The sequence below is a fragment of the Podarcis liolepis genome (genome assembly GCF_965112155.1).
Source record: "Podarcis liolepis genome assembly, chromosome: 6".
NCBI classification, from domain to species: domain Eukaryota; kingdom Metazoa; phylum Chordata; class Lepidosauria; order Squamata; family Lacertidae; genus Podarcis; species Podarcis liolepis.
In genome coordinates, this window is record NC_139559.1 from 72562058 (window position 1) to 72589892 (window position 27835).

At 38.9% G+C, this 27835-nt stretch overlaps 1 protein-coding gene and 1 long non-coding RNA gene across 18 annotated transcripts in view; one reads left to right on the forward strand and one right to left on the reverse strand.

Annotated features, from left to right (window-relative positions):
* Positions 1-27835, reverse strand: part of ZNF644 (zinc finger protein 644) — a 96412-nt gene that overhangs the window by 55247 nt on the left and 13330 nt on the right. For 6 of the 17 annotated variants that reach the window (XR_014527904.1, XR_014527905.1, XM_083510920.1 and 3 more), the window contains exon 4: positions 85-3097. Coding sequence is in view for 14 of the 17 variants with exons in the window: in XM_083510920.1 (XP_083367046.1) it covers positions 85-3058 (2974 nt within the window). In the remaining 3 variants the exon portion in view is untranslated. Of the gene's footprint in view, positions 1-84; positions 3098-9902; positions 10030-27835 lie in introns of those variants that run through there. The other 11 variants (XM_083510923.1, XM_083510926.1, XM_083510927.1 and 8 more) reach the window with 4 other exon arrangements.
* Positions 9699-19952, forward strand: LOC310710399. Its single transcript, XR_014528037.1, has 3 exons — positions 9699-9771; positions 11144-11411; positions 19781-19952. It is a non-coding gene; the product is annotated as an uncharacterized lncRNA (long non-coding RNA).

Genomic DNA, 27835 nt, shown 5'->3' on the forward strand with positions numbered 1-27835 from the left:
GCAGGATGTAGCATAGCCAGACCTGCAACCACATTATTATACACCCCGCTCCCCCTAAATAGGATAAGGAAAGAAAAATCTTACCTTTTCTAACGCGTTTAACAGGAGTTCCTGTTACAGTTCTTTTGAAATGCTGCATTTTGTCGCTTGTTGCTATCTGCTCAGGCGAGACAACATGACGGGCTTCATAACTTAACCCAGCTCTGTGAAGATGCCCACGGACATGATTAGACAATCCAACACCTGTTTCAAAAGTTGCTGGACAATATGGACAGTTTTTTTTCTCAAGCGATAAGTCAGTCCAATGGAAAACTGAGTTATGCTTTGGCAATGTTGTGCCTATGTTTTCTAAATTATGAGGATCTTGAAAATCATGCAGGTAATTGCTACCTTCGCCATCTTCATAATACTCAAAATAAAATCCGTCATTTTGCTCATATCTAAGAGAGGATTTACCACCAGTTTCTTCTTCCATTTTACCTTTAAATAAAGGGAACAGGTTTACATGCTCCTGATTAATATCACTGTAAGAGTCATCCTCCACAGACCGTGTAGTGTAATCACACAGTTCAACATTATCCCATGAACTTTCATCCTCCGTTTCATAGCTGTCTTTTTTCCCAGCAAGTTTCTGCAAAACAACAACAGTCATTTTATGTAGAAAGTCTGGATAACTGTCCAAATCATCTCCTTTTACAGAGCCTTCCCTTTTGGATCTTTTAACCAACCTTTTTACAGTTACATGTTTATCTTTATAGACTCCTGGTCTTTTTGCATCATAGTTAAGAGAATCCATAATAAATCTATGAGAATTATTTGAAGATAATAAAGGTAAGGACCTGACAGATCTTGCAGCTTCCCTTTTTAAGTGTAAAAGATAAGGGCTGCTAGATTTTTTAATCCTATTGTTTTCATGTTTGTATCTATATAAATAATTATTGCTAGCTCTGACGCTAGTCTTTTGCTTTCCTGAATGATGCAAATATTTAGGTTTTTGGCCAGTGCTATTTCTATTCAAAATAGGCTTGTCTGTAGAGCTATGACCGTACACACTTACAGCTGACTGTGCAACGCTTTTCCGAGCCTTCTGTATCCTGGGGGGTCTCTTGTGAAGTTTTGCAAAGTTACTGGACTGGAATGCAGAGCCAAATGGTCTTTTTATATCTTGTTTTAAAACAGAGTTCTTTGGAAAGGCAGATGATTGTTTGATGAAATGTTTAGTCCTGCTGCCAAAATCTAAAGGGTCTTCTATAATATGACCTTTTCTTTTTTCTAGTCTAAGTCGGCTACCAAAAGGGTCTATGCACGATGTTGGATGCAGGTATTCCATGTGTTTTTTCAAAATGCTTCTGGCTGATGTAGTGAATGGACACATTTTGCACATATAGTCAGCTGATTTTTTGGACGATTCCATGAAGGAATCTTTCGCTAATGCCTTTTTCTGTGATTTTCTCTGAGCTATATCTGCAGTGATCATTGAACATTTCACCACTGCCCCATGAGCAATCCCTCGATGACATTCAAGTTCACTCTCTGTCACTGCCATAAAGTTACATTCTTCACAGCAGTAGTACCTTTTGTCCTTCTCATGGGTTTTAGCATGCTGCACAAAGGTTTTGGGACAATTGGTACCAAATACACATTGTGGACACTGTAACCGTGCACTCCTACCCTCGTCCTGCAGCTCTTTCAATTCACGAATTTCCTCCATCAGTTTCTGCCTTCTTTCCTGGTGAATTATCATATGTTTAAGAAGGGAATTGCGGTCTCGAAAGGTCCGACCACATTCCCTACATGCATAAGGCCTTGGAACATTTAAATGGCGAAAGTGGCTATTGCCATCCAAGTGATACATCATGTGCCTGTGCAGGTGCTTCTTTTCCCTAAAATTCACATTGCACTTTGTACAGGGATAAAATGAAGGCTCATCAGTACTGAAATTAGTTGGTGGTTCCAATTCATCTTGTTCACATTTGTTTAACAGAGTATTAGAAAGAAAAGTGCTAGTGTGAATAGGAGAAGTACCACCTGCACATTTATTACTTGGGTTATAAATCAATTGTTGAATGGCATCTACAACTTCCAATTCCTCATCTGTTGATTCAGGCTTCACTTTTGCTAAAGAAAATTTATGAGATTCTATCACTTGTAGAGTCTCACTCTGCTCCAAAAACTCAGTATCTAACGATTCTGAATTGTCATGAGTATAATTTGATTCATTAAAACAGTCCTCAGTGTAACGTGTGATTTTGCTAACATCCATCTTTCTTTTCCTCCTTTTTGGTACACCCACTTTAGGCTGGACTGGTGACTTCTCTACAGGTTCTTCATTTGTCATGAGAAATTCTATAAACTCTTTCTGTGGGTCCCAGTTTGCATCACTTTCAGTTCTGAAGTCACCTGTACCTGAGGATGTGGCTGTTAGTGATTTGCTACCACCATCTTTTTCTAGCGAACTTTTGCTATCCTCACACATGTCTACTTGGCTTACTAAAGTGCTATCTGGTTTTATGCTTTTTCGTATAGATGGCTGTGTGTCACAAGCAACTGAAGCAGAGGGAGGTAGATTTTTTATGGAATGTGTCAGGTTCTTAGCATGAGCTGCTTCAGGTAACAAAAACAAATGTTGGTGTGGACTTGAATTTTGGGTTGAAGTCTTTGTGGGAAGTTGGTGTTCATGTGCCACCGTCCCAGCGGAGCAAGAATCTGCTTGATGGCCCACAGTTTGTGCAGTGGTTAATGAAATGCTGCCTTTCTTCATAATGGAAGTGGAGTGTGAAACTGGTCCATTAACAGCAGTTCCTGTAGGCAGAAGAAAGTTTTCACTTGAAACAGTAGGAGCACTAGAGTGTATAAATAGAGACGTTTGGCCTCCGCTTAAGGCTTTTTCAGACTTGTCCCTTGATAGCTCTTCAGGCAGAGTTAACGTATTTTTCTGAAATGATGTTTCACTCTCTTGTGATTTGAGAATGCTGCTCTGCTTCTCAGAAATGAAGCTGCTGTCATCTAGCAGTCCTTTAGCACCAATGATCTGAGTATCGATCTCCGTTTCATCCATACTGCTGGTCTGCTCTGCCCATTAAGCACATTTATGCTAGAATAAAAGAAAAGAAATCCTTATTAGAAATTTTCTCTATGTATCTGAGACAGGCAGTTTTTATAATATATTCAAGCATTTTTATGTTTAAATCTGGATCAGTTAAAAAGCATTTTCATTACTAAGCTGACCATTCACTGTAAGACCACTAATATATAACACACACTATTAATTAAAGAAGCTAATTTCAGGGGAAATTATGCCAAATTTAAAAACCCACGTCTCAAGAGTCATGGAAAAGTTATAAATGTTACTTCTAATGAATACTGAAAAAGTAACAATTTTTACAAGTCTCCTAAAGGAAAGCAGAAAAACATATTAGGTTAGATCCAGACATACAGCGGACCTGCCAAACTACATTGTGACTTATGCCATAACAATCTTTTAGCATGCCACAAAACTCTTGGTTATTACAAACTTGTATCATGGCCCCGTTGATTTCAATGGGTCTACTCTAAGTAAGCCTAATTTTTTATTCCCGCCACTAAATCAGAGACAGATCAAAGAAAACAGAATTTCAACTTTTTTGTTTTTAGCCTGATAAAAACCAATTACTCTATCATGTTTTAAGTGTAAATATAGTTGAAATCTTTATGTGTATGGTTTAGTGTTTCAGTACATATCCAGCACCTACAGGCACGGACTGGATTTGCTGAGGACCTACATGTGAAGTCCAGTGTTTGGGGGTGAGGCTGAATATTCTGATTCTGTCCCTAATTTGATTTTTAAGTTAGGCTTTTTCATGATTCCAAACCTGCCCCCAACTGAAAACGAGAGACAAGCTGCCTGAACTTTTAATTTTGGCTGTTCCTTATTTATCAGTATCCATTCCACCTTCTCCCAAGGAGCTCAATGTGAGATTCATTAGTCTCCTTTTCTGCATGTTATCCTCACAACAACCCTGTGAAGCAGATCAGAGTGAGTGACAGTGACTGGCACATGGTCATACAGTGAGTTTCATGGCTGATTTTAACACTGATTTCTCAGCTCCACCTTATTCCATATTCCCCACTGTGGCCTACAGATTCTTAAAAGTCTTGCTACATCATTTAGATACCAATTCCTGCACCTATCCTTTCCTCATGGTGCTGCATAAGGAACATCGCTTCACCCTGCTACATGCAAGTGTCATCCTTGCCTGACATGGCTCTCTGGTTCTCAACAATTGTGACTTAATTCTTAGACATTTTTAGATAAAATCTTCCAAGGTAATAGGTACAGATCTCTCAATATATTTTAAGTGAGACAAGTCAGCAAGGAGTCTAAACAATAAATTGTCTTGCTCCTAACCTGCTTTCTAACCAATGAAATTGGCACAACAATTATCGCACAATAAAGCAATACTTTAACACTACTAAGGTTAAAGTTTCTCAGTTACTTAACAGACAAATCATTTATGGTTGGCAGAATCATCTTAACTCATTTTCCAAATACAAAAACATTTAAAGGTTGTTATAATATTGTTATAGTACTTAGCATTCTTGCATTTGATTAAATTCAGGCCAATACTTTCAATTTATTTAAGTATTGAATAATCAATATTTCCATACTGATGAGAGGCTGAAAACAAAGTCAAATATTTAAGGATCTTGCACTGAAATATCTTGAAATTTATCTACACTCTAGTCTTCATTAAGATTTATAAAGCTATACTTAAGTTTTAATAACTTTGCTTTTAATATTCATTGCATTTGTATATTAACAGGTTTACAAATGAATAAAAGTAGACTCCTCTAATAAACTGAACTAAATGTTATCACCCTAAAATGGTGATAATGCAGCACCCAGTAGGAACTACAACATCACGTAGACAAAGGTTAAAAATGGGCATGAAAGTACTATTAAAACGCAGTATAAAATGTCAGAGAAATGAAAGCAAAAGTCCAAGGTATCTTGAAAACTTAAGTACAGGAATTAAGTTTTAGATGTTTGGTGATGTTTATGCAGTAGAAAGATTTGTATTTTCTCCAACTTATTACACTCACAGAAGTAGACAAATGTATGCTCAGTCAATTTGAGAGTCTATATTAGCTTTTCTCAACAGGAAGCAACGTTGCTAACGAAGTGGTAAATTCAGTGTTAATGAGTGGCTTCACTGTTGCCACCTCTGAGGTAAAACCTTTCACGTTTCATGTTCTATCCATCTGTTCTGGTGTTAGGGGTTCAGAGAAAGAACAGACGCTTCCCATTTAAAGCAACTTTGTTGGTACCCCCTGAACAGCAGGGTGGTAAACTAAGAATATCATATTTGCTTGGAGACTGCAATTATCATTATCAGAAAGGTTTCAAGAGAACCTGAAGCAAGTCTGCATGAAATGTTGTTTCTCCTTATACATACAAAAAGTATGACTATTATATTGTCTGAGGTTAATAACTAAACATAACCCTTTTGTCTAAACCACATAGAATTTTGTTCACAAGCAATGAGGCCTTTTCAACTGACTCAGATTTTTAATTTAAACCAACTTGTAGGCACAGAAAGATTTTAATATCAAAACAGATTTTATCTGACAAAAGAAGCCACAAGTTCTTTTTAACAGAGAGATGTTTCCCTATGTGCCAAAACCAAGTCAGTGCTGGATCAGATGCAGTACAGTAAGCCCACGACTGACATGCATTTAACTTGTGCGCATTCAGCTTTACGTGCTTGGCAAAAAAAAATTCTATAAAAATAAAAGGGGGCGGAATGAGGTGGGTGTCCTGGCTAAAACATTTTGACAATCCCAGCCACTATTGAACCCAATGTGTTTTGACAATATGGGATTTTGACTTTAGACGGGATCCCCAGAACGTAACCCCCATTTAAGTTGCAGGTTTACTGCACATCCAATCTGCAGTCCATATAGGTCATAATAGTTCGGTTCATAGTCACTCAACCTAAATGGTTGAGAGGGCAAGCAAAAATTGTGGAATTGACATGATGGACTTCATGCTGTTTATGACTTTTTCAGGGCACTTCTGATGTCAAACAGTCTGCAGTACGGACTTTGGTACAAAATTAAAATTGTGATTGTAAAAGTCACAAACTATCCTTTTAAATCCACACAAATTATGAATTTGGCTTCTTGGCCCAGGGTGCCTTTAGTTTAATTTTAACTCTAAACCCCACCCCCCAATACTAAACAGTATTATTTTCTGACAATTTGTAGAGCAAGAGAATAATGTAATACAGATTGATGGATTCACTTTTAAATGTGCACTCTGTATTATTGAAAGCTGTTGTTCAATATGAATATTAAATTAAGATTAATAAAGATTATTTGTGTGGAAAAACTCTGTTTGAGAAAATAAGAAATAATGAGATGCCAGCCGAAACAAGATTCTGTTACTACATAGAAGAAATAAAGAAGTGAAGTTATGCAGACATTTCATGAAAGCCAGGAACGAGGTAGTATGCTATTGAACCCTATGTATCGAAGTAAGTCCTGCTGTGTGAAATGTGGCTTCATGTTGGTAAGATTGCATTAAAAAAACAATCCACCAAACTCCTTTTATAAAGGTACAACTTGCTTGTTTTTCAAAATAGTAGAACTGACAGATGCTTATCTTTCCTTTGCAAGCATTTTATCTTAAAAAACAACTGAATCCATTAGAAATTTATAATACACTTTGGCTAAAATCTTATATGACAAAGCACCACATTAAAATGTTTTTTGTTTATCTCAGCGGAGGAAAGGAAAACACAAGTAAAGTATTTATAATACACTTTGGCTAAAATCTTATATGACAAAGCACCACATTAAAATGTTTTTTGTTTATCTCAGCGGAGGAAAGGAAAACACAAGTAAAGTCAGATATAAAATACAGTAGGAAAGTGAAAGGGGAATAAGAGGGAACCGGAAAGCACCAGAAGCAATCAGTAAAAAAAAATATTTGAAAGTAGAAGAACCTAAGCTTAAAGAAAGGTCAGCCAGAAATGGGGGAAACGGATCTGATCAATCAGGCAAGAGAGAGGAATTGGAGGGCCTGCCTCCCAGAGTTCATTGCTCTTCTGCCTCTGTCAAGTGATGAGGGATAATACCCAACCCATTCAGGTCATCAGCAAATGCCTCGAATTGTCATGTCAACACATTTCAGTATTATTTTCAGCCTGGAGGGAAATACATCTAGTAAAGATTTATTTGAGTAAAGCATGCTTTCAGCCTACACTCTTCAGTTGTGTCCACCTTCATTGGCAAAAGGTTCTCCAATCTAGCAGGAAGGCTCGCCCATTCCCCCTTTCCTCCTGCGGCCTCTTCCATCACCTCCCATGCCGTTCAAAGGGTCCCCTCAATGATCTGGAGCAGGGGTAGGCAAACTAAGGCCCGGGGGCCGGATCCGGCCCAATCACCTTCTAAATCTGGCCCGCAGACGGTCCGGGAATCAGCGTATTTTTACATGAGTAGAATGTGTGCTTTTATTTAAAATGCATCTCTGGGTTATTTGTGGGGCATAGGAATTCGTTCTTTTCCCCCCTTCAAAATATAGTCCAGCCCCCCACAAGGTCTGAGAGACAGTGGACCGGCCCCCTGCTGAAAAAGTTTGCTGACCCCTGATCTGGAGCATATGGGGGGGCTGCAAAGGAAAGGGGGGAGCAGCAAAAATCCAAGTTCCACTCATGGAAGCTTCTATTGGATTTGAGAGCCTTCCATCAACTGGGGTTCTCTTGCACTTTGAACATCGATAGGACGACACATTAAAGAGTAACTGTAACACCTGAGATGTGCTGAATGTGTGCTAGCTTTCTATTCAAAATCCTAAAGAGAAGGTAGCTCCAACTACAAACCTAGATTTACTTCAGATTTCTATAAATGTAACACTACTCAGTGTTGCAATGCTTGAATAACCATTTCTCTATTTTCTCCTTTTCAAAACCTAAAAACAAACTTCTCTAAAATATCCTCGTTTTTTGCATAAACATTTCAATTTTAGGGGGGGGGGGGGCTTAATGAGTTCTGCAGCTATAGCTGCCTGTAGCCATATAATGTAAGCTTTAAGAAATGAAGCACAAAGGTCAGATCTGTCTTCAAGATGACAGATCATCACTTAACCGCCTCAGGCTAGTCTCATTGTCTCGGAAATCTCAAACATCAGTATTTTTGCAAACTATCAGCACTTGCTATAACACCCTTACTACACTACATCTTGAGGTTACTACAGAAGAAATGAGGTGATAATTGCATATTAACATAATTATTCTGTAATCCCCTCTGAGCAAACTTCCTAGGTCACTTCGTAATTCAGATTAGATTCAACCTTCCTGTCATATCTATGCTGCCCACTTTCTGTTCATTAAGAATTCTTTGTAACAAAATGCACTTAATTTTATTCTTTTATGTACATTATTAATTGTATTTATTACAAGTAGGTTAATATTCACTGAATACCTATTTCATAATGGCAACCTTTTCCATGTAATATGGTTACACAAACGATAACAGTGTCCTCATTCAAATGCTAGCTCATTTAGCCACATAACCAAATTAAATGTTATGCTAGTTGCCCACTAGCAGTTACAGTTAAAGGTTTGTCATATTCAATTAGAAAGCACCATGGGTTGGATCCAAAGAACCATGAGCAGAATGAAAATAGCCACTAGCGCAGCTATGTAAATGCTTGTGCAAGTGCTAGCAAAAAAGTTGATACAGTGCTATAACAGGCAGGTTCTGTTATTGTCCTCATGCTTCCATTGTTGTCCTCATACAATGCTCTAACATGAGGAGTACAAAAGCCCCTCCATGAACATAACACACCTGCTGCCTCTGTAAGGACCCCTTTGAATCCATGCCTACATTTAAAAAGGTCAAAATATAAATAGACCACAGGGAACCACCCAGCAGTACCCAAATTTTAATGTTATGCTAATGCTACCATGGGCCCAATTCAAATTCAACACTAACCCATGATTTGCTATCACAAGAACGAGCTTCAGTGGTTTAGTTTTACTTTTCTCAAACAATGCTCTAATATAAAGGATGAAGTAGCTCCTGAATGGGCAGAAGGTATGATACTATCAGTCCTATTCAGACACAACAGTAATCTGTGCCTTAGTGTTATGAGAACCAAACTTGGGCTCACAAACAGCTACAAGGAAGAACTTGAAAGCTTTCACTTCCATCTTGAATTAACTGTAGGTTGTCCAAACATGGACAAAATGCCCTTGATTTTATTAAATATGATTGGTTTAAGAAAACCAATTTCAGAGCATGGCCAATGATGTTGATTTGTGATGAAAGTGCACAGAGTGAAAAAAACCTGTATTTTCATAATATAATAGACGAATTACTCACTTTCCTTTAGATCAGTCCCAAGAGACTGCGATCTACTCACAGAATTAAAAACTGGCGGTGAACTACCCCCGTTTTCAGGTGGTTCAGGGCAAAGTTGTTGAGCTTTTTTTAGGGAGGAGTGATTTTTTGTGAGTTCAAGGCTAAGCTGTTGGCCATTTTTAGGGAGAAAGGGGATCAGACACTCACCAACAGATCGCTGAGGAGACAAACAGCCTCTCTGAGTAAACTCCGTCTTCCATTTGGCAGATGATGCAACAATGGAGGGCGGGGCAAGGGAGCGGGCCCAGATTCTAGTTTACCAACACTAGGGAAAGGGACCCAGCGATCGACCACGATCAACCTGTTGGACATCCTTGCTTTAGATCACTCACTACATATGGCGTCAGGAATCAGTTGAACCAACAGGTTTACAGCACCCCTTTACAAACATTCAATTCATTGTTTTTCCCATCACATAAAAGCTAACTTTTATGTGCACCCACCCCCTCCCCAATTCTTCTTTGTGATTTGCTGAGTGTCTGTTCAGCAATACTTACTGATTTGCTTTGGGGGTCATTTTCACCCTAACTGCATCTGCAAATGCCTGTGTCCTCACCTCAGCAGGTGGCCAGGCTTAATGGCAGCTCTCAATCAAGAACCTTTAGATGACCCCTTCCCTCTGTTTACAGTAAGTTTTCCAAAATATGCAGTTGAGAGTTGCATCTGTCATCTTTATAATCAAGCAGCCCAACAGCTCTAAACCCGAGGCATGTCTGTCGCTAATTTTCTTTTCTTTTCAGCACCACATCAACACCTGGTTGGTCTCTTAGGTCACTGTGACTTGTTGCTTGTGATGCTGAACAATGTAGTACAACCACTCTGCTGTTTTAAAATTACTGATGTGTATTTGTGGGAGAGGGGTTATCCCTTCTCAAATTGTTTAATTATTAGGTGCCCCACCCTCAGATTGGCCTAAATGTTTTTAGTAAGTAAATAAGAAAACTTAAGAATGGACAGTGGTTGAAAAACTCAGGATAATTGTTGAGATACCAACACCAAATTTACAGGGTTCTGGATGGAAAGTAACAATTGCTAACATTTTAATTGTCCATGGGATTAGCTAAGAGGAAACCAGACTATGGTTGGCACATCAAAAAGGAAGGAAGGAAGGAAGGAAGGAAGGAAGGAAGGAAGGAAGGAAGGAAGGAAGGAAGGAAGGAAGGCCTAAGACATTCCTTGCAAATCCTGAAGTCTCAACAGCACGCCATTACTCAATGGTGAGTTAAATGCTTTGTATGTAGAAGGTCCCAGGTTGAGACCACAGCATTTTCAAGTAGGACTGGGGAAATACCTGTCTGAAACCCTGGACAGCTACTATGAATCTGTGTAGACAATACCAACCTAAACAGATCAACAGCATGACTTGGTTAAGCAGTTTTGTAAAATCAGATACTTTCTTCAAAACTGTATTTTATGGCTGATTTTAATTGTTGTTCACCACTTTAAGTGGTGCACAGATATCAGAAGGTTGGGATATATATTTATACAAAATAAATGAAAAGGAGCAATCTCAGACCACAAACCTAAGCCTGAGATCATCCTTTATTATACTGAAACTAAAGGTGGGGTGAATACCTGTAATGATACGCTTCCAAATATATAATCAAACAGCAACCTAAGTTCGTTTCTCCAATATATTAGACACTGCCTGATCAAATGCCTACACTGTTTGAAACTGCTTGGAAACTGAAACCACAATGGAGCGGACATCCTCAAATACCTCTCTCTTTCCTCGCAGACCTGGGACTTGAGTTCATCAAATCCTAACTGGACTCTAGAAACACAGCCAACTGGTCTTGGACAAGTTGAGAGAAGACACCTCAGAAATGATAGGGCCTGCCATCAAGAAAAGGGGCAGGTGTCATCTCTGTCAATGACACGAGAATCACAGTAACAATGCATTTCATGTAACTGTTTTGTCTGACCAACTCATGCATATGGTGATTGCGCATATGCTGCTTAATACAGTTGGTATGCAAAAAATGTTGCAGCTGTTGTTGTTACAGGTAAATCACTACTCAAGCAGGTAATTCACTAACAAAAGCACAATAATCTTTAAGAAATTTGAGCTCTAAATTATGCTTGGGTGGGTGGGGGGATTTGAGGTTGATAGTAGCTTTGGTGACTAACTATGCAGAGTGTAGTCAGAAGAAAGAGAGTGTCAATAGAAGAATCCTCAAAGGCTGCTTCTAGAAAAGGTTCAATTAGTGGGGGTAGGAGAGCTAGAAAAAAAATCACATCTAGTAACCAATGCACCCCTTTAGTTTCAGAAAGTACATGGGCAAACAAGGCTTCATTTGGTCAAAATCGAGTATACACTTCCAGAGTTAACGCTAAATACATTACTTCTGGTAAATGAACCAACCATAAAAGCTAGAAGGCCGCAAAAATTGTGTCCCAGGCTTTTCAGACTCAGCTACCCATGTACTTATCTGAAATCAAAGGGACGCATTGGTTGCCAGATGTGAAATACATTGACAATATTTTCAGCTCTCCTACCCCACTAAATATGTGATGGCTCACAGCACTCAAGCACATTATCGATAATGGACTAAGGCCACTAGGTTTAAAACGGTTAGTGATTTGGTGCAATTGGATTAAAAGTTCAATTTCAAGTTATCGGGGCACAAAGGATTAAAAAGTTGTAATGTCTTGTTTATATGAGAATACTTCCCATGGTGTTATGGTGTTCATGCAACTACAAGTCAAAAGGTCTCAAATCTATGAAAACATGCCAGTTTCTACTGCAAACTTGAATCAGGAGCAGCTAACATAAGGAGGGCAGAGTTCCAAGTCAGTGATTAATATGCAAGAAAGATTTTGAACATAAAGTAGTATTCGTTTTCGGAAGTAGTTTGGCATGAGAAATATATATAGTTCACTTAAGAATCCCTAGAGCATTTGTCAAATTAATTTTTCTCCTTTGAGCATACATGAAGTATTTCCATGACCTCCAAAAATGAGACTACATACTTCTAATTGCCAGAGATGTTACCCAGAAAACTTCATTTGATGTTGTAGCATTAAGAATAAAACAAAGTTAAGCACTTCTTAACAACAGGTACAAGTACTTTAAAACTCAACATTACCAGAGCCTTTAAAGTTTAACTATAAAAAGATGGGTTCTTCTCTTTGAACTTAAGTAGCATGCATTATGTATGTTCCATTAACAAAACCAACCTATTTGTAAAAGGTAAAAGTGCCTCAAGCTAAATTAACACTATAGAGTTTTCCATTTAGAGTAGTGAAATGTCAAGAACTAAAAAAATTGTTTTCTGAACTAAGAACTTACTTAGTATGCACCTTTGTCACATGACTATATTTAAAATGAATATCTTTTCAGTGGCAAATAACCAGCAGTTTCCTCTAGCTGCGATTCAACACTCATTAAAGCTGCTAACAAGTTTTTGCTTATTACATACTCAATTTTTGTTGCACTTACTATTGCTGAGAGATCCGTTTAGTATAAATTTCAATAATTTAAGGCCACATCCCTAGATGTTTCTGTAACATCCATTCTTTATGTTAATTTTAAAACATCCAAAACGGAAGCGGCATTTTCAGTATCAGCCGCTGTTAAGATCAAAACAAGAGATACAGTGGTGCCTCGCAAGACAAAATTAATCCGTTCCGCGAGTCTCTTCGTCTTACAGTTTTTTCGTCTTGCGAAGCACGGCTATTAGCGGCTTAGCGGCTTTAAGAAAAAGGAAACAAACTCGCAAGAACTCGCAAGACGTTTCGTCTTGCGAAGCAAGCCCATAGGGAAATTCATCTTGCGGAACAACTAAAAAAACGGAAAACTCTTTCGTCTTGCGTGTTTTTCGTCTTGCGAGGTACCACTGTACTTATATAGTGCCTATATAGTACTAGTTCACAAAGAATGAAAGAAAAAACAAACATGATCAGTGATAAAAACACCTCAAATGTAGTAATGTTCCAAAAACTCCAGTAGGGCAATACCTTTATTAGACCAGCCAAATGTGTAAGTAATCTGATCTGCTAAAAAAGAAAGCTGATTGAAAATAGAAGTTTTAGGTTTGCAACGCTAAGAAAGATTCCTGTCAGTGCAGAGATTTATGCTTCTGCAAGGTAACTTCCCTCCTTCCACATTTCACAATGGTTATAGAATAAATAAGAAGTTGAATGAGGTTTCATTCTTGTAAAAGGTTTTTTTAAAAAAAAAACCCAACACTTTATACATTGTAAGCTTTAGTCTGACTTCTAAGAGGCATAAAAACAACAGTTTTGATATAACAATATAAACTGTTTACTACCTGGTGAGCTACCAAAAGCAACCTAAAACTATTTGTGTAGCAAGGCATCCCCAGAAGCAAGCTATTTTTCAGTTCAGTAAAAGTGCAATTGAGCAAGGATCTTCAGGCTTTTCACCATGGTCCCTATCCAGACCATGCAATCTTCTCTGGAGGCTTTTCCCTGAATGCCTCCACCAACTAAGATGTGGCAAAAGATTATAAGAGCATGGTTCGAAATTAGCAGGGCGCCAGGCACATTTTGTGCCTAAAGGTTCTCCATTTGCGAGTATCTCCAAAAGTATGGATGCCATTTTTTTATGCCTGGCTGACACTCAACAATTAAATGTATGTGCTTTGAAGCCTCAAAGTATATGATAAGGGTAGACAATATGTTAAGGAGTTTAACAATAAAGAGTAGAGTGTTTTGAAAACTGAAGTATGGTACCAATATTTTTATTGTAAACACCAATTTAAGCATGTGTAAACAATTTCCGTTAAAAATGTGATATTAACAATGTGTCACTTATGTGAATTGCGTATTAGTTCATGCTTATCAAAATAATAAATAAAGAGCACTGCCAACCCCCCACTCCCACAAATGGTGACTACACATTCTGTTTTGGCACCACAATCCAGGTCACAAGAACCATTTGGCTCCTAGCTTTTCTATTCCAGTTCCAACACTGTATAAGACAGAGGCCTTTTCAGTGGTGGCTCATGATAGAATGTTCTCCCATGATACGTCTGTCAGATGCTACTTCCTGGGTATCATTTCAGCAGCAGAAAAAGGTCTTTTTTATTTTCTCTGGCTTTATTAATCCGCTAGTTTTAAGCCGTTTATGCTCTCTGAATAATTTTGTGCTGTGTTTATCCTTTTGCCATTTTTTTTATTGCTGTTCGATTGTAATTTAATTTGATTTTTACTGTAAGATCCCCTGAGAACTTTGTAATAGAGAAGCCTATAAATACAGCAAGTAGATTAGTAAAGGGGGAGAGGAAGAATACATAGACAAACCAAGCAATTGCACATGTTGATGGCCTCTGCTGTTCAAATCTGCATCCTGACATCTATCTTCCAGAAGTCTTTGCTTAAATTATTTCAGTCCAGGAATGTATATATTACTGTTTACTAGTGGGTCAAGAGAAAAAAGCCCTCTATATTCAAGACAAAATTAATTCTGAAAAAAGTTTCTGTGGACTGGAGTCCACTTAATCATATTGTGACTGATATTCTAGTACACAAAAGCTTGTCATAATAAAATGTGTTAGCCTTTAGAGGTAGCACACATCTCTTTGTTGCTTTTGCTGCAACAGACTACTAGCACTGATACCCCCTTGAAATTGTATACTCAAATATTTACGGATAAAAAATTATGAAGAAACATATGAATGGCACTGCTGAGATTCAAATTAATTATTTTTTCTATCAAAAAATATCCTTACATTTTAACCTTATCTTTGCCAGATACTTGTTTCACATGAAAACTGAAATTCACGATAGTGAATTTCTGTAAACAAAGCCAACCTCTGAGTCTACATAGAAAACACTGCTCCACACACAAAAATCCTGATTCAGTGCAGAGCTCTAGTTTTAAAAATGGCACACAAAAAACAGACTACTAAAATGAAATCCCATTTTTATCTATTGATAGACTTAAAATTCAACCTTGTTTTTGGAAGTAAACTCAACTGAGCTTCAGACTCATTCTTGGGTGCGTATACATAGCAAATGTACGTATACATTCTGTTTTTATTGGGCATATCCAAAAATCTAAAAACATTTGTTCTCTCCATACTAAAATGTCTGGATAGTGACAAACTGTAATTATTGATGAAGTGCTACTTATTCTAGAAGACGCCCAGTTTTTCAACCTCTTTCTCCTGTCAGTGGATCCAAACTTAGAGTTGGCATATTTTGAAGTGCAAAAAAGAGGACACATTTGGGGACTTCTACTTTTAACTGTGGACCACTATGACGCTTCTACCCTTGAAAAAGAGGACATATGGCAAACCCTAACCAGCAGGAGTGACAGGCAGTAGCAGAGTTGATTGGCTAGGCTGCCATTTTAGATTTCCACATAGTCCCAGACTGATGCTACACAGAGGTGCTGTGAGAAATTTTACTAGTAGCTTGACCCAGCCACCAAGTTCTTCTCAGTCAGAGGGCAGAGCATGCAGAATTATAAAACCCTGCCGGCATGCTGCAACCCTGACAGCTGCCCAAAGATGCTAAATGTTGGTGCTAATCAGCAACAGGCAAGGGGAAAATGTGAAGTATCTTTGTGATCCCTCAACAGACAAGTAGGTGGGGGTTATTTTGGTGGTGGTAGGGAATGCTTATAACTTTTATGGACTTATCAGTTCTACTACCGCCATGTCCAAATTAAATGTTTCTTGTGAAACAGCCACTGCAAAGAATAGGGAAAAAGAACATGAGAACTGCTTTTAGTTAGTGCTGTACTACAATACTGATCACAAACTGGCTTCCAAAGGAGGGAGGGGTACTGAAAACTTATTGCAGATGTGATTTTGCCTGTTACCACTAGGAAAGCAGCCCTTCCTGCAGATGCAAACAACCCAAACTTCCTGCATATGCAAATAACGATTTCTCTCTAAACGTTTAATCAGAAATGGAAAATCCGAAAAAGAGGTATGAATGTTCTGGTAGGTTACTTTTACGCCTCATTTGCCAGACATACCCAGACAAGAGACTACATGCTTCCCAATTTTATTTAATTCATTTATTTTTAAAAAGTTATATACTACTTGTTATATTTCTTTAAAAAACACACCTCTAAGCAATTTACAAAAACTTGTCCATCTAATGATAGTAAAGCACTAGCAGAAATGACCAGGCTGATTATTAAGTCTTTGTGGAACATGAACCAGTTCCTTATCATGACAGTTCTGGGCAGCAGGGGGGCGGGGTGCTGTTTCTTCAGATAGTTCTATTTAGTCAGATACCACACCTGGGAAGCATACGAGGTGGACTACCAAGTCAGATAAGCCACAAATTCCATTATAGCTAGAACTGGGGTTTGTGTATGTGTGGGGCCATGATGCTACATGTTCAAGGCCATCTCTGAATTCACAGAATTCTGCACTTTTAACATATATACTGGTTTTATTTTAACCTCCATCTAACTCCCCCTTGCACAAATCACTACTCAGTTCCAGAATTAAAATGTTAATGAAGACTTGTGTCTTGAAGCAAGGCACTGCCACCAAGTGGTAGTCACATTCTGTATCCAACATTCAGTTCAAACCACCTCACAAAGTGGAATTCACCTTCTGCAAATTAAGTCTGAAAATGTTTCATCATCAGCCTTAACAATCTGACATCAAACAGCCGTACATGTCAGATAGACACACTAAGTTAAACCATTCATTTAGAAGGCCTCTAAGGGGAAAGCCAATAGTTAAATAGATGCAAATAGATGACATTTCAGTAGTTGTTACAAAAAAAATCTTATCAGGCTCATTCACTCCAAAATTATTTTTTTAAATGCCAACATTAATTTACATATTATTGTGGCTAAATAGCTTTTAGGGATTTTTCATAAGAAAGTATCAATGAATGCTAGAAGGCCCAACTAAAATGTTCATAACATGACTGATCTCTAAATGTGTCAGTAATTCATTGGAATAGATGTTAACTGTACCTAAAACAAGAAGCAGGGTATCAGTCTTTTAGCATACAAAAAGGTATACCAAAATTTGGGTAGGTTTATATTTCAGTCAGTTACTTTTGATAGTATCTCATTGCTGAAATTATTCCTGTTCCATATCACATTCAGTAGCTAAATGATTCAAGTTTTACTAGCCAACCAAAATTTCCACTTGAACACAGAATAATCAGATGAATGTACAGTCGTACCTCGAAAGTTGAACGGAATCCGTACGACTTCCAAAACATTCGAAAACCAAAGCACGGCTTCTGATTGGCTGCAGGAAGATCCTGCAGCCAATCAGAAGCCGTGGAAGCCCCATCAGATGTTCAGCTTTCAAAAATAGTTCACAAACTGGAACAGTCACTTCCAGGTTTGCAGCATTTGGCGGGAGCCAAAACATTCGAGAACTAAGCTGTTTGAAAACCAAGGTACGACTGTATTTTCTACTCTTAACCTAACAGACAATCTTACTTCTAGTATCTGTTTCCCTCATCCAACATATTCTATAACTGCCAATTCTGTTCACCTCCTCTAGCTCAAGGGGCAAATATGGATGACTGGATCAGCCTATTTCCAGTCTCTGTCAATTTTGCATATGCTCAATCGTAAATCTGTTCAGTACCTTTTCTGCATTTAGCTGCAATGATATTTTGAAGTCCACATGAACATTCATATTTAAATATCTACCATCAAAATATATCAATTTCTAGACATATCTTACTCCAAAATAGTTGCTTTATGCATTTTTGAACTTTTTTGAGCTGAGTGTAGTTGTACCTCAAAATTCTGAAGGAAAACTGCATTCCAATCCATGTTTGAGAAATGCAAATTAGATCAGTTTGCTTAAACATCCAAAGTGAAAAAGATGACATACCTCATCCCTAGCGTAAGCTAAATTTTCTGTTTACGTACATGTTAATCCTGTCCTTTTACTACACTGCTAACTACTGAGAATCGTTGACAATTTGGTTCAGAAAAAAACACAAAGGGAACGTTATGTCACTATTTCTCAAACTCCAGCTGTTGTTGGACTACAACTTCCATCATCCCTAGGGATGATAAGAGTTGTAGTCCAACAACTGCTGGGGACCAAATTTTGAGACACACTGCATTATGACATGCTCTGTACTATCACCATTCAACTATAGCACTAATAGGCTAATTTGGTACTAAGTGTATAGTAAACCAAAATGTGAGAACATAAGTTGAGTCCATCTTCAAATATCTTCAAAGCCATCTTCAAATATCGGAAGGGCTGTCACATGGACAATGGAGCAAGCTTGCTTTCCCCCTTTCTGGAAGGTAGGGCTCAAACCAAAGGCTTCAAGTTGCAGGAAAGGAGATTCCAGGTAAACATAAGGAAACTTTCTGACATTAAGAGCTGTTTGACAGTGGAACAGTCTCCCTTGGGAGGTGGTGGACTCTTCTTCCTTGGAGTTTTTTAAGCAGAGGTTGGATGGCCATCTAGCATGGATGCTTTGGTAGAGATTCCTGCATTGCAGGGGGTTGGACTAGATGACCCTTGGGATCCCTTCCAACTCTACAATTCTACTATTCTATCCAAATAACTACTTTAAGCAGGTTAAACAGCTTGGGCACATCCAGAATTATATTTGACCTCTCTCTTTTTTAGTAGCAGACTCCTCAGCCATATCAAACAGCTTTCGAGAGTCCCTTCAGCTTCATGTAATTTACCCAGTGCTGTGAAAAGGGTGACTGATCTTTGAGGAAAAATAACCCCCAAGTTTGCTGAGACATGCCGAACTAATTGTGTGGATCTTCGGATCCAAGTCATTGTGTTCAGAAGCTGGAAGTCAGCAGACAGAACAAGATATTTTCTTGAAATGACCCTATATTTCATTCATGTGTAGTTCCTGCATTAACTATACTGAAATGGTTACTGCATAACTTCAGCACTTGCCAATAAAGTATACTGTTTGTTAAGCACCACATACATTAACTGGCTTTTCAGTTCTCAGATATGAGCAGGGCTTGCGATGAACTAATTTAGATTAACTAATTCACTGAATTCAAAAATCTAATATTTACAGCTGAAAGTAGTTCCTATAATTTCCAGGTGAATTAAGTTCCTTTTGCAGTGGAAGTTTGGGCAATTTTAAATTAATTCTGATTTCAATTAAATAATATTTTTATGTAGGGCTCTCATCCAACTCAACGCTGCTTTTGCTTGTGGCCACTGCATTTTACATTTTTTCCTACCTGTAAAGTGAATCTGCTTTTTAAACTTAAATGTCATAATTGTTGGGGGAAATAAATAAAACAATTGTTTACAGTATACTCTGTGTTTTGATATTATCTTAGTCTTCTTAAAAGTATTTTTAATATATTTAGTATATTCAGCAAAGTGGCTCATAAAATTTACCAGACTTCCAAGCTTCCTTTGGAAAGATTTGTTTCCATTTTTTTAAAGGAATATTTTCCCCACTGCAGATGCTTCAAAGGAGCTCCCCTCCAACAATCAATCAACTGCACATCAGTTAAAGAGATTTAGCCTCTTCAAAGATACACTTCCTGCACCAATCCCGATTGAAGACATGCTTTCAGCACCAAAGGAAGTTGCTCTAGATGACAATCAGTTGACTGATTAGTTTAGTTTTAAATATTAAACGGTTTCAAATATTAAACAATATCTATAAAGATTTTCCAAAATCATCTCTTTTTTCCACATATCAACTGAATAAAGTTCCCTTTGCTTTTGGAGCAAGATCAACATTTACCTTCTGTCTATGTATTTTTCCAACATGCAAGATACCGTTGGTAGATCATGTTATAACAACTCTCTTAAATTTAAATAAACCTGAAAACTACACTCTTTTGGAAAATACGTATGTTCATAGCTTTTCTTGAATAGATTTCTATTTCATTTCATTTTAAATATTTCATCATCTCTGCATTTCATTCACATCAAAATGTGTATCTGAGAGGCTCTTGTTATGATTTGAATTCATTTAGCTTTCAAATTTGGATTTGGTGTGTAAAACAGTTTTGCTGTAAAATCTTTAAAAGTGATCTGAAAATTACCATATATACTCGTGTTTAAGTCAACTTTTTCAGCACATTTTTAATGCTGAAAAAGCCCCCCTCAGCTTACACTCGAGTGAGGGTCCCACTTACTGTTTGCTGCCGCCGCCACTGCTCTACCAAGCGCGGCTCCTGTGCCTTCCCTTGCGAGTGACAGAGGCTGTTGTCAGTGGAGGAGGAGGAAGGAGCAGCCTGAAAGCAGCCCTTCTGGGCTGCTCCTTCCTCCTCCGCCGCCTTTGCCGCTGTCAGCATTTCCCACCCTAAGCTTATACTCGAGTAAATAAGTTTTCCCAGGTTTTGGTGGTAAAATTAGGTGCCTCAGCTTATATTCGGGTCGGCTTATACTTGAGTATATAGGGTATTGATAAAAGGGTTTTTCCCTACATTTCTAGAAAGGCAAACATATTTATGGAGAGTCCTGTTGCTGTGTAGTTCTGCAAGTTACTGCAGCAGTTTACCATGGATATGTTTATGGTGTGGCTGGGCAACTAACTATACAACTAGATACTCTGGCTTCCCCAATGAGCTCAATAGGACCCAAGGGACGTTGCACTTTAGTTAATGTCAGCAACAAAATAGTAGCAGTTACAGCAGTAGTAATATACTGTTATAAATGCCCTCAAAGAATTCCAGCGATATTTGGTGTTAACAGGATAATGAACTGGATGGATCTTTGTTCTGACTGCTAAGGTTTTATGATGCTTCTTGAGACAAATTTCTTACAAATTGAATTAGCAACATTTCAGAAATAAACACCCTAGAAAGTGAGTTAATGGTTTTAACACCCACCTAAAATTGTTTCTGAAAAAGAGCAGCAGTGTGAATTTGATATAACAAAGCATTCTAAACTAAAAAAAACCCAAAAATGTGTAACCTAAGGCAGGCCTTCTCAACTTGCAACTTGTTCTTAGACCTTATGCAAAGGTTTCAAGGAAGAAAGGGTGGTAACTATATAAACATATAAATGTTGCCATGTAGAATGGAAAGCAACAAGTATTTGTGACTATTTTCCAGCCCCATAATATATAGAACAGTAGCAGTAATGCTGAAGGCGATCATGCAGTAGCAGGCGATATCAAGCTGTATTGTGACATCTACTAATCATCTTTCTCTCTCTCAACCACATCCCATTAAGTTAAAAGTCACCAGTTGTTCCATTAAAAAACCAACTACATTTATGCAATACAGAGCTTTTCAAACTTTTCAAGTTGGTTACATACTGTGTAATTCAGTTTGACTAGCAAGCTGGAGGTTAAACTAACCCTTTCCAGCCCCGGGAAGAGCGTGGGGAGCATTTGTGTGACACACCTACACAGTGCAGCCAACACACTAATGTGTCGTGGCACAGTTTTGAAAGCTCTGATGTAACATAACTCTTCATGTAATCACTTACAATTTGTGTACACACATCCCTTTCGGATGGAGGTCTGCTTGCATATTAATTCTGTTATCAAGATTTAATTGAAGTTTGCCGATGTTCACAAATATCGGAACTGTTATTTCCCAAGCATTGAGATAATCAACCAAAATGGATCTCGCAAGACCTCACGATTATGGAGACTCATGCTCCAACACTGGACGAACAAATCTTCACCAATAGTTCTTCTCAACAGGAAAGTTTACTGCCCTAGCCACATCTGAACATGCAGTTTAAGCCATGCATGGTGTTAGATGCATGTTAGAAAAGGGGGAAATAAACATAACTGGAGCACATTCTATATGGAAAAACAATGCTTTGTTTTGGATGGGGGAAAAGGAACAAGGAGTGTGTTACATACAATGGAAGGAAAAGAAAGGAATGTATCCTTCTCCACCAACACATCCCTTAGAATATCATTCTATGAAATAGTTGCCATGAAAGCAAGAATTACTTGATTACTTTTATTTACTGTATTTGTTTACTTAACATACAGAATTGCCCACCACAATAGCCCTATTTGCATATTACTTGCAAATAGGAAAATCAAGATTTCAAGCTCCCCTCTAACTATGCCATGCCCTCAAAGACCACATGTTAAGAATGGTTGTACGCAGTGGAATCTCTATGCACAAGCAGCATCTCACAGAGGCTTGATGCATTCTGGACACCAGTGTTCCCAATCCCATGGATTTCCTATGTGTGAGAAGCTGCTGAAGCGTAGGGGGTTTCCTTGCAGACAGCTATGCGCAACATAATCAGAGGACAGAGCTGGCAAGGCAAAATGTGTAGCTCCACTCCACCCTGAAACTGTGAGAGCCCAACACATTAATAATGTGTGAAAAGGACTAATGTGGAGATAACCATTAGCGTATAGGGCTTTACCCCTTGGCCAAGAGACGGGGCTATATACATCCCAATAGCACTGGAAATTACATAAAACTTTTGTGTCTGTTCTCCACAACTCCATATTCCAAGTAGCCCTCAACTATGTCAACCTGGGAATTACCATGTGGTGTTTCGGGGGGGGGGGGGGAAGTCTCCATACTTCAGTGAAATACTGAAGCTTTTACTTTTGTGATTTTTGAGGTCAATTTTACCCCTGTGTACACCATGCACATCAGGTGCTGGGTCAAAGTGATGCTGTGAAATGTATTTAAAGTTTTTATTTACTAGTAATCTATACCTCACGGGTTTATGAAACCTGTTACAAACCGTTTTCCAGTTACAACCTTCCTTCTGACCCAGCAATACTGGGGTTTATTTCATCATGACTTTCATTTTGTGCAAAACATGCTGATCCGGGTTTTGGAATCCTTAAGAATGTAACTGTATCTGCAAAAATGTTTTTGGACAACCAGCACACTCACCTCAACTGAAAGCCAGACCTAATGGCAACTTCTAATACAGTAAAGGATCTTTCTCTGTTCCACGCACAGAAAGATCATTGCAAAATGTGTTGTTGAGGGTTGACCTCAACACTTCTGGGCCAAATGTCACTGGCATCCTTCAAAGGAAACAATAGAGAAAGTCCTCAAATTTTGTTAGAATTGTCAATGCCGAACTGCCAATGCAGGAGACAAGTATGCCTGTGTGCACAAGCTGTGCACTCTCCCACAATGCTTTGCGAGTTACCGTTTATGAACAGATTTGTTCCATTTGAATGAAAATGATGGTGTACATACCATCCAAACCCACAAAGTACGTCATACATGTGTTGTGTTTGTATCTTGAACATAACTGGTAGACATAAATGTGGTGAGGACAAGTGCCCCATAAGCTCAAAAACAAGGCCATACACAGGCTAAGAAACTAAGAGCAGATTTATTATTTTCTGAATAGAATATAGCAACTGATAACATCACCAGTATGCCAGAGGCTTAGCAAAGAAAAACCTAACTCAGCTTAGCACATCAAAAAAACAGAAATATCCCCAAAGTTCCTTGCCCTCAAATCCTAGTGCCAACTACAACATTTTTGAAGTTCAAAAAGATTTGACCCTTTTAAGCAATATAGCAAATAAATGAAGGGTAGTGTATACAAGCAATCTCAGATTAACTTTTCTGTAAACCACTTTGATAGTGTTCTTTTTATCAAGTGGTGTATAAATTTTATGAAATAAATAAATCAGAATTGCCTACTCCTTTATTACAATGAAACTAATGGTGATATGGACTCATGCATCCAAATGGTCTCCACAAACAATCCTAAACTCATGATCAAGCAGCAGCTAATATTGTTTTAATATTTACTTATTTTATTTACTCAACTTTTAAACAACCCTTCCTCAAATAGTGACCCAGTACCATATATAAAAACATTATAATCTGAAGAAAACACAAATTATGAAATTATGAAAACAAACTGTAAAACAGCACCAAAAGCTTTCGAAAGATAAAAATCATTACACACTATAAATACAACAGCAGCAACACTTGAACAATGGTAGACAAGGCCTGCTTTCATGCCTATAGAAGCCAGACAACACAGAATGTGAAGATCTCAAAAGAAGTCTCTTTCCAGTAGATCTACGGTAGATCAAAACCAGATTGAGTAACACACATAGCTTTCTTAGGATGTCAAGAGAGATAGCCTCAGAACTGGTAAAGTCTGCTGCTGCCGATATAAAGGACAGGGGCAGATGATGTCTCTTCAGACGATGCAATGAGAAGATCACAGCAATAATGCATTTCATTTAACAATTCTGTCTACCCAGCTCAAACAGTCATGTTGATTAGAAAATGCTCAGGTCATGTCCAATAAGTTTGCAAAGTATGCTAGATTTGCTGTTGTCACTAGAAGTTCACACTCAAGATTACTGCACTGTTATACAGTGGTACCTCGCAAGACGGAAAACTCGCAAAACGAAAGGGTTTTTGGTTTTTTGAGTTGCTTCGCAAGACGATTTCCCCTATGGGCTTGCTTCGCAAGACGGAAACGTCTTGCAAGTTTGTTTCCTTTTTCTTAAAACCGTTAATACAGTTGCGACTTGACTTCGAGGAGCAACTCATAGCACGCGGTGTGGTAGCCTTTTTTGAGGTTTTTGAAGACTTTTGTGATTTTTGAAGCTTTTCCAAAACTTTTCCGACACCGTGCTTCGCAAGACGAAAAAAAAACACAAGACGAAAAAACTCGCGGAATGAATTAATTTCGTCTTGCGAGGCACCACTGTACTTTTGCAGCTGCTATAACTATCTTATATGCATGGTTTATGGCACAATATGTTACATTTTAAAAACTGAGATTACTAAGACACCTCCATAGTTTGTGTAGGTTTTTGTACTTTACTCTGAGCCTTGTTGACCACAGTACTTATTAGTAACTAGACTGTTTTATTGGACAAGGGAAGGTCTCAATAAAGGGATTAAAAAAAATAAAATGCAAATGGCTTAATAACTTCCATCAATTATTTTATTTGGATGGCCCTCCTGGGTACCTTTCACTACAATACCAAATTGGTACGATCAATTTTCTATCAACAGTTGGTAAAACAAGGGATTAGAGAAATTCCTGGATGGCATCAATAACTATTGGCTTTTATAACTAAGGTGGGGGGTATGTTCAAAAGTAGACTACTTCAGCAATTCCAGGTTAAAAGGATTTATGGGTCCACTGATGGGTCAGTGCCCAAACAAAGCACAGAGAATATGTAACTAAATGCTATCTAGTAGAGGACATTCTGCTGAATGCATGGGTGTCAGGCCAAATATTATTTTGGGGCACACACCCCAGTTATTTATTCTTTTCTACACATTTTAAGTACTGCTGGCTTTTAATGTTATTATTTTGTTTTAACACATAAACTATTGTTGGAACACCTCAGAACTTATAGCTTGACGTAAGTTTTTTGGAAGCAGGTGTCATGGTTAATGAGCTGCAGAAGGATTTGCACTTGCCATCCAAATGCAAATTGCCATCTTGCTGTGAGTCCTGGATGACCTGCTCCTTGCCCGGGGGTGGGGGCAGCTACAAAAAGTTGAAGTGGCTGAACAGGGGGTTTTGTTGCAGGGTTTTATTGCTACTTTTATTGCCCTCTTTAAAATGTTTTAAATTGTTTTTAACTGCTTTTAACTTGTAAGTTGTTACATTTGAGGGTTTGCTGTTTTTTAAAGTAAGGGAACATAAGATCTGCATGTAAGGAGAGGAGCTAGAAAGAGCAGGAGCAACCCCAATCACAGTGGGGGGAAAGTATGGTGTCGAGGGTGGGGAAGGTTGGGTAGGGGGCACATAGCACAGGCAGTTAGTGACTGTGCTGTGCGACAGTCCCTTCTCCAACATGGGGAATTGTGGTTGTCCTATCAGCCAGCTATTGGATTAGCGACTGGGCTGTTGTTGCTGAATGACAGGTCAGCTCAGATTTGGTCTGTATCACAGAGACCTGGGTGGGTGGAACAAGTCTCACTCAGCTGTGCCCACCCGGGTACTCGATGCAGTATCAAGGTAGGCTTGAAGGTTGGGGAGAGGGAGTTCTTGTGGTCTATAGAAATTCTCTCTCTTTCTCTTTCCAGGCTCACTGTCCAGTTGGGTAGAGGAGGGGAGGCAATCTTGAGTGTGTGTTCCTGACATTTTGCAACTGGAACAGATTAGGGATTCTGCTGGTTTACAACCCACCCTGCTGTTAACAATCTCCCTGCCTGAGATGACAGAGCCAGTCTCAGAGGTAGTGCTGAGGACTCCCAGACTGCCGGTTTTGGGGGACTTCAACATTCATGCTGAGGCAACTGGCTCTGGGGTGGCTCCATGGATGCCATGACGACCATGGGGCTATCTCAACATGTCACCGACCCAAAGCATGTAGCAGGCCACACTTGGGACGTTTTCTCAACCAGGCAGGAAGGGGTTCAACCATCTGAAAGTGGGGGATATTGACATCAGTCCCTCGGGATGGTCAGATCACTTCTTGCAAGCTTTAGGCTTTCAGCACCCTTTCTCCTCTGCAACAGGCCAATTAGGATATTCCACTCTCAGAGGCTGATGGAGCCAATGGGTTTCCAGACATCTTTGTAGGGTTTACCTGCTGATATGCCTGGCACTCCTGTCAAAGCCCTGGGCCAACCTCTGGAACATCCAAATTGCTCAGGATGCTGACACAATGGCCTTTGAGCGCCCTTTCCCACTTCACAGAGCCCACTTGGCTTCCTGGTAATAGTCCAGAGCTTAGGGCAAGGAAACAAGCTGGGAGACAGCTTAAACACAAGTGCAGGTAAACTCCAGTCAAATGCAACTGAACACTAGAGAGGGCTCATTATAGAGTCCACTTTAGAAGGCATACTGTGCTGCCTCCATAGCATCCTCTTTGTGCCTTCTGGCACAGCTTTTCCAGGTAGTGCGGGCCACTTACAGACTGGTCTAAAGGAGGTGGCAGAATTGAAGGTAGCATTGTGACTTGTTTGCAAAGCACTGTGAGAATTAAATTGCTTGCATCCACTGGGATTGTAAATCTGCTGTGACAGCAGATTAATCTCAAGGGGTATCTGAACACTGTCTAGTCCTGTTGTGTTGTTTCAAGTTTCAGTTAGCAAGGCTCAAGGATGTGGACAAGGTGCTTGAATCAGTCAGGGTGACCGCTTGCGCTCTGAATCCCTGCCCCCCATGACTGATAAGATCTAACAGCTGGCTGGGCCAGAGAGGTGATTAATGCCTCCTTGCAAGAGGAGGTGGTGCCTGCCTGCTTGAAGGAGGCAGTGGTAAAACTACTTCTCAAGAAACCCACACTGGATTTGGAAAATCTAAGAAACAGTGGCCAGTGGCCAATTTCCCTTTCTTGGGCAAGGTTCTTGAGCAGGTGGTTGCAGAAAATACCCAGGCACCCTTGGGAGGAAACTGATTTTTTAGATCCATTTCAATCAGGGTTTAGGCACCGTTTTGGCACAGAAACTGCTTGGGTTGCCCTGTATCTTCATAAAGGGCAGTATACAAATAAATAATCACATAATGAAAACTAATGGCTTTCTTGCAGAGATGATTATATGCAAGAACATTTGCTTTAATGAAAACTTCATGCATTTTGATTTCTTCACTATGGTTTATTTATGAAAAAGGGGAAA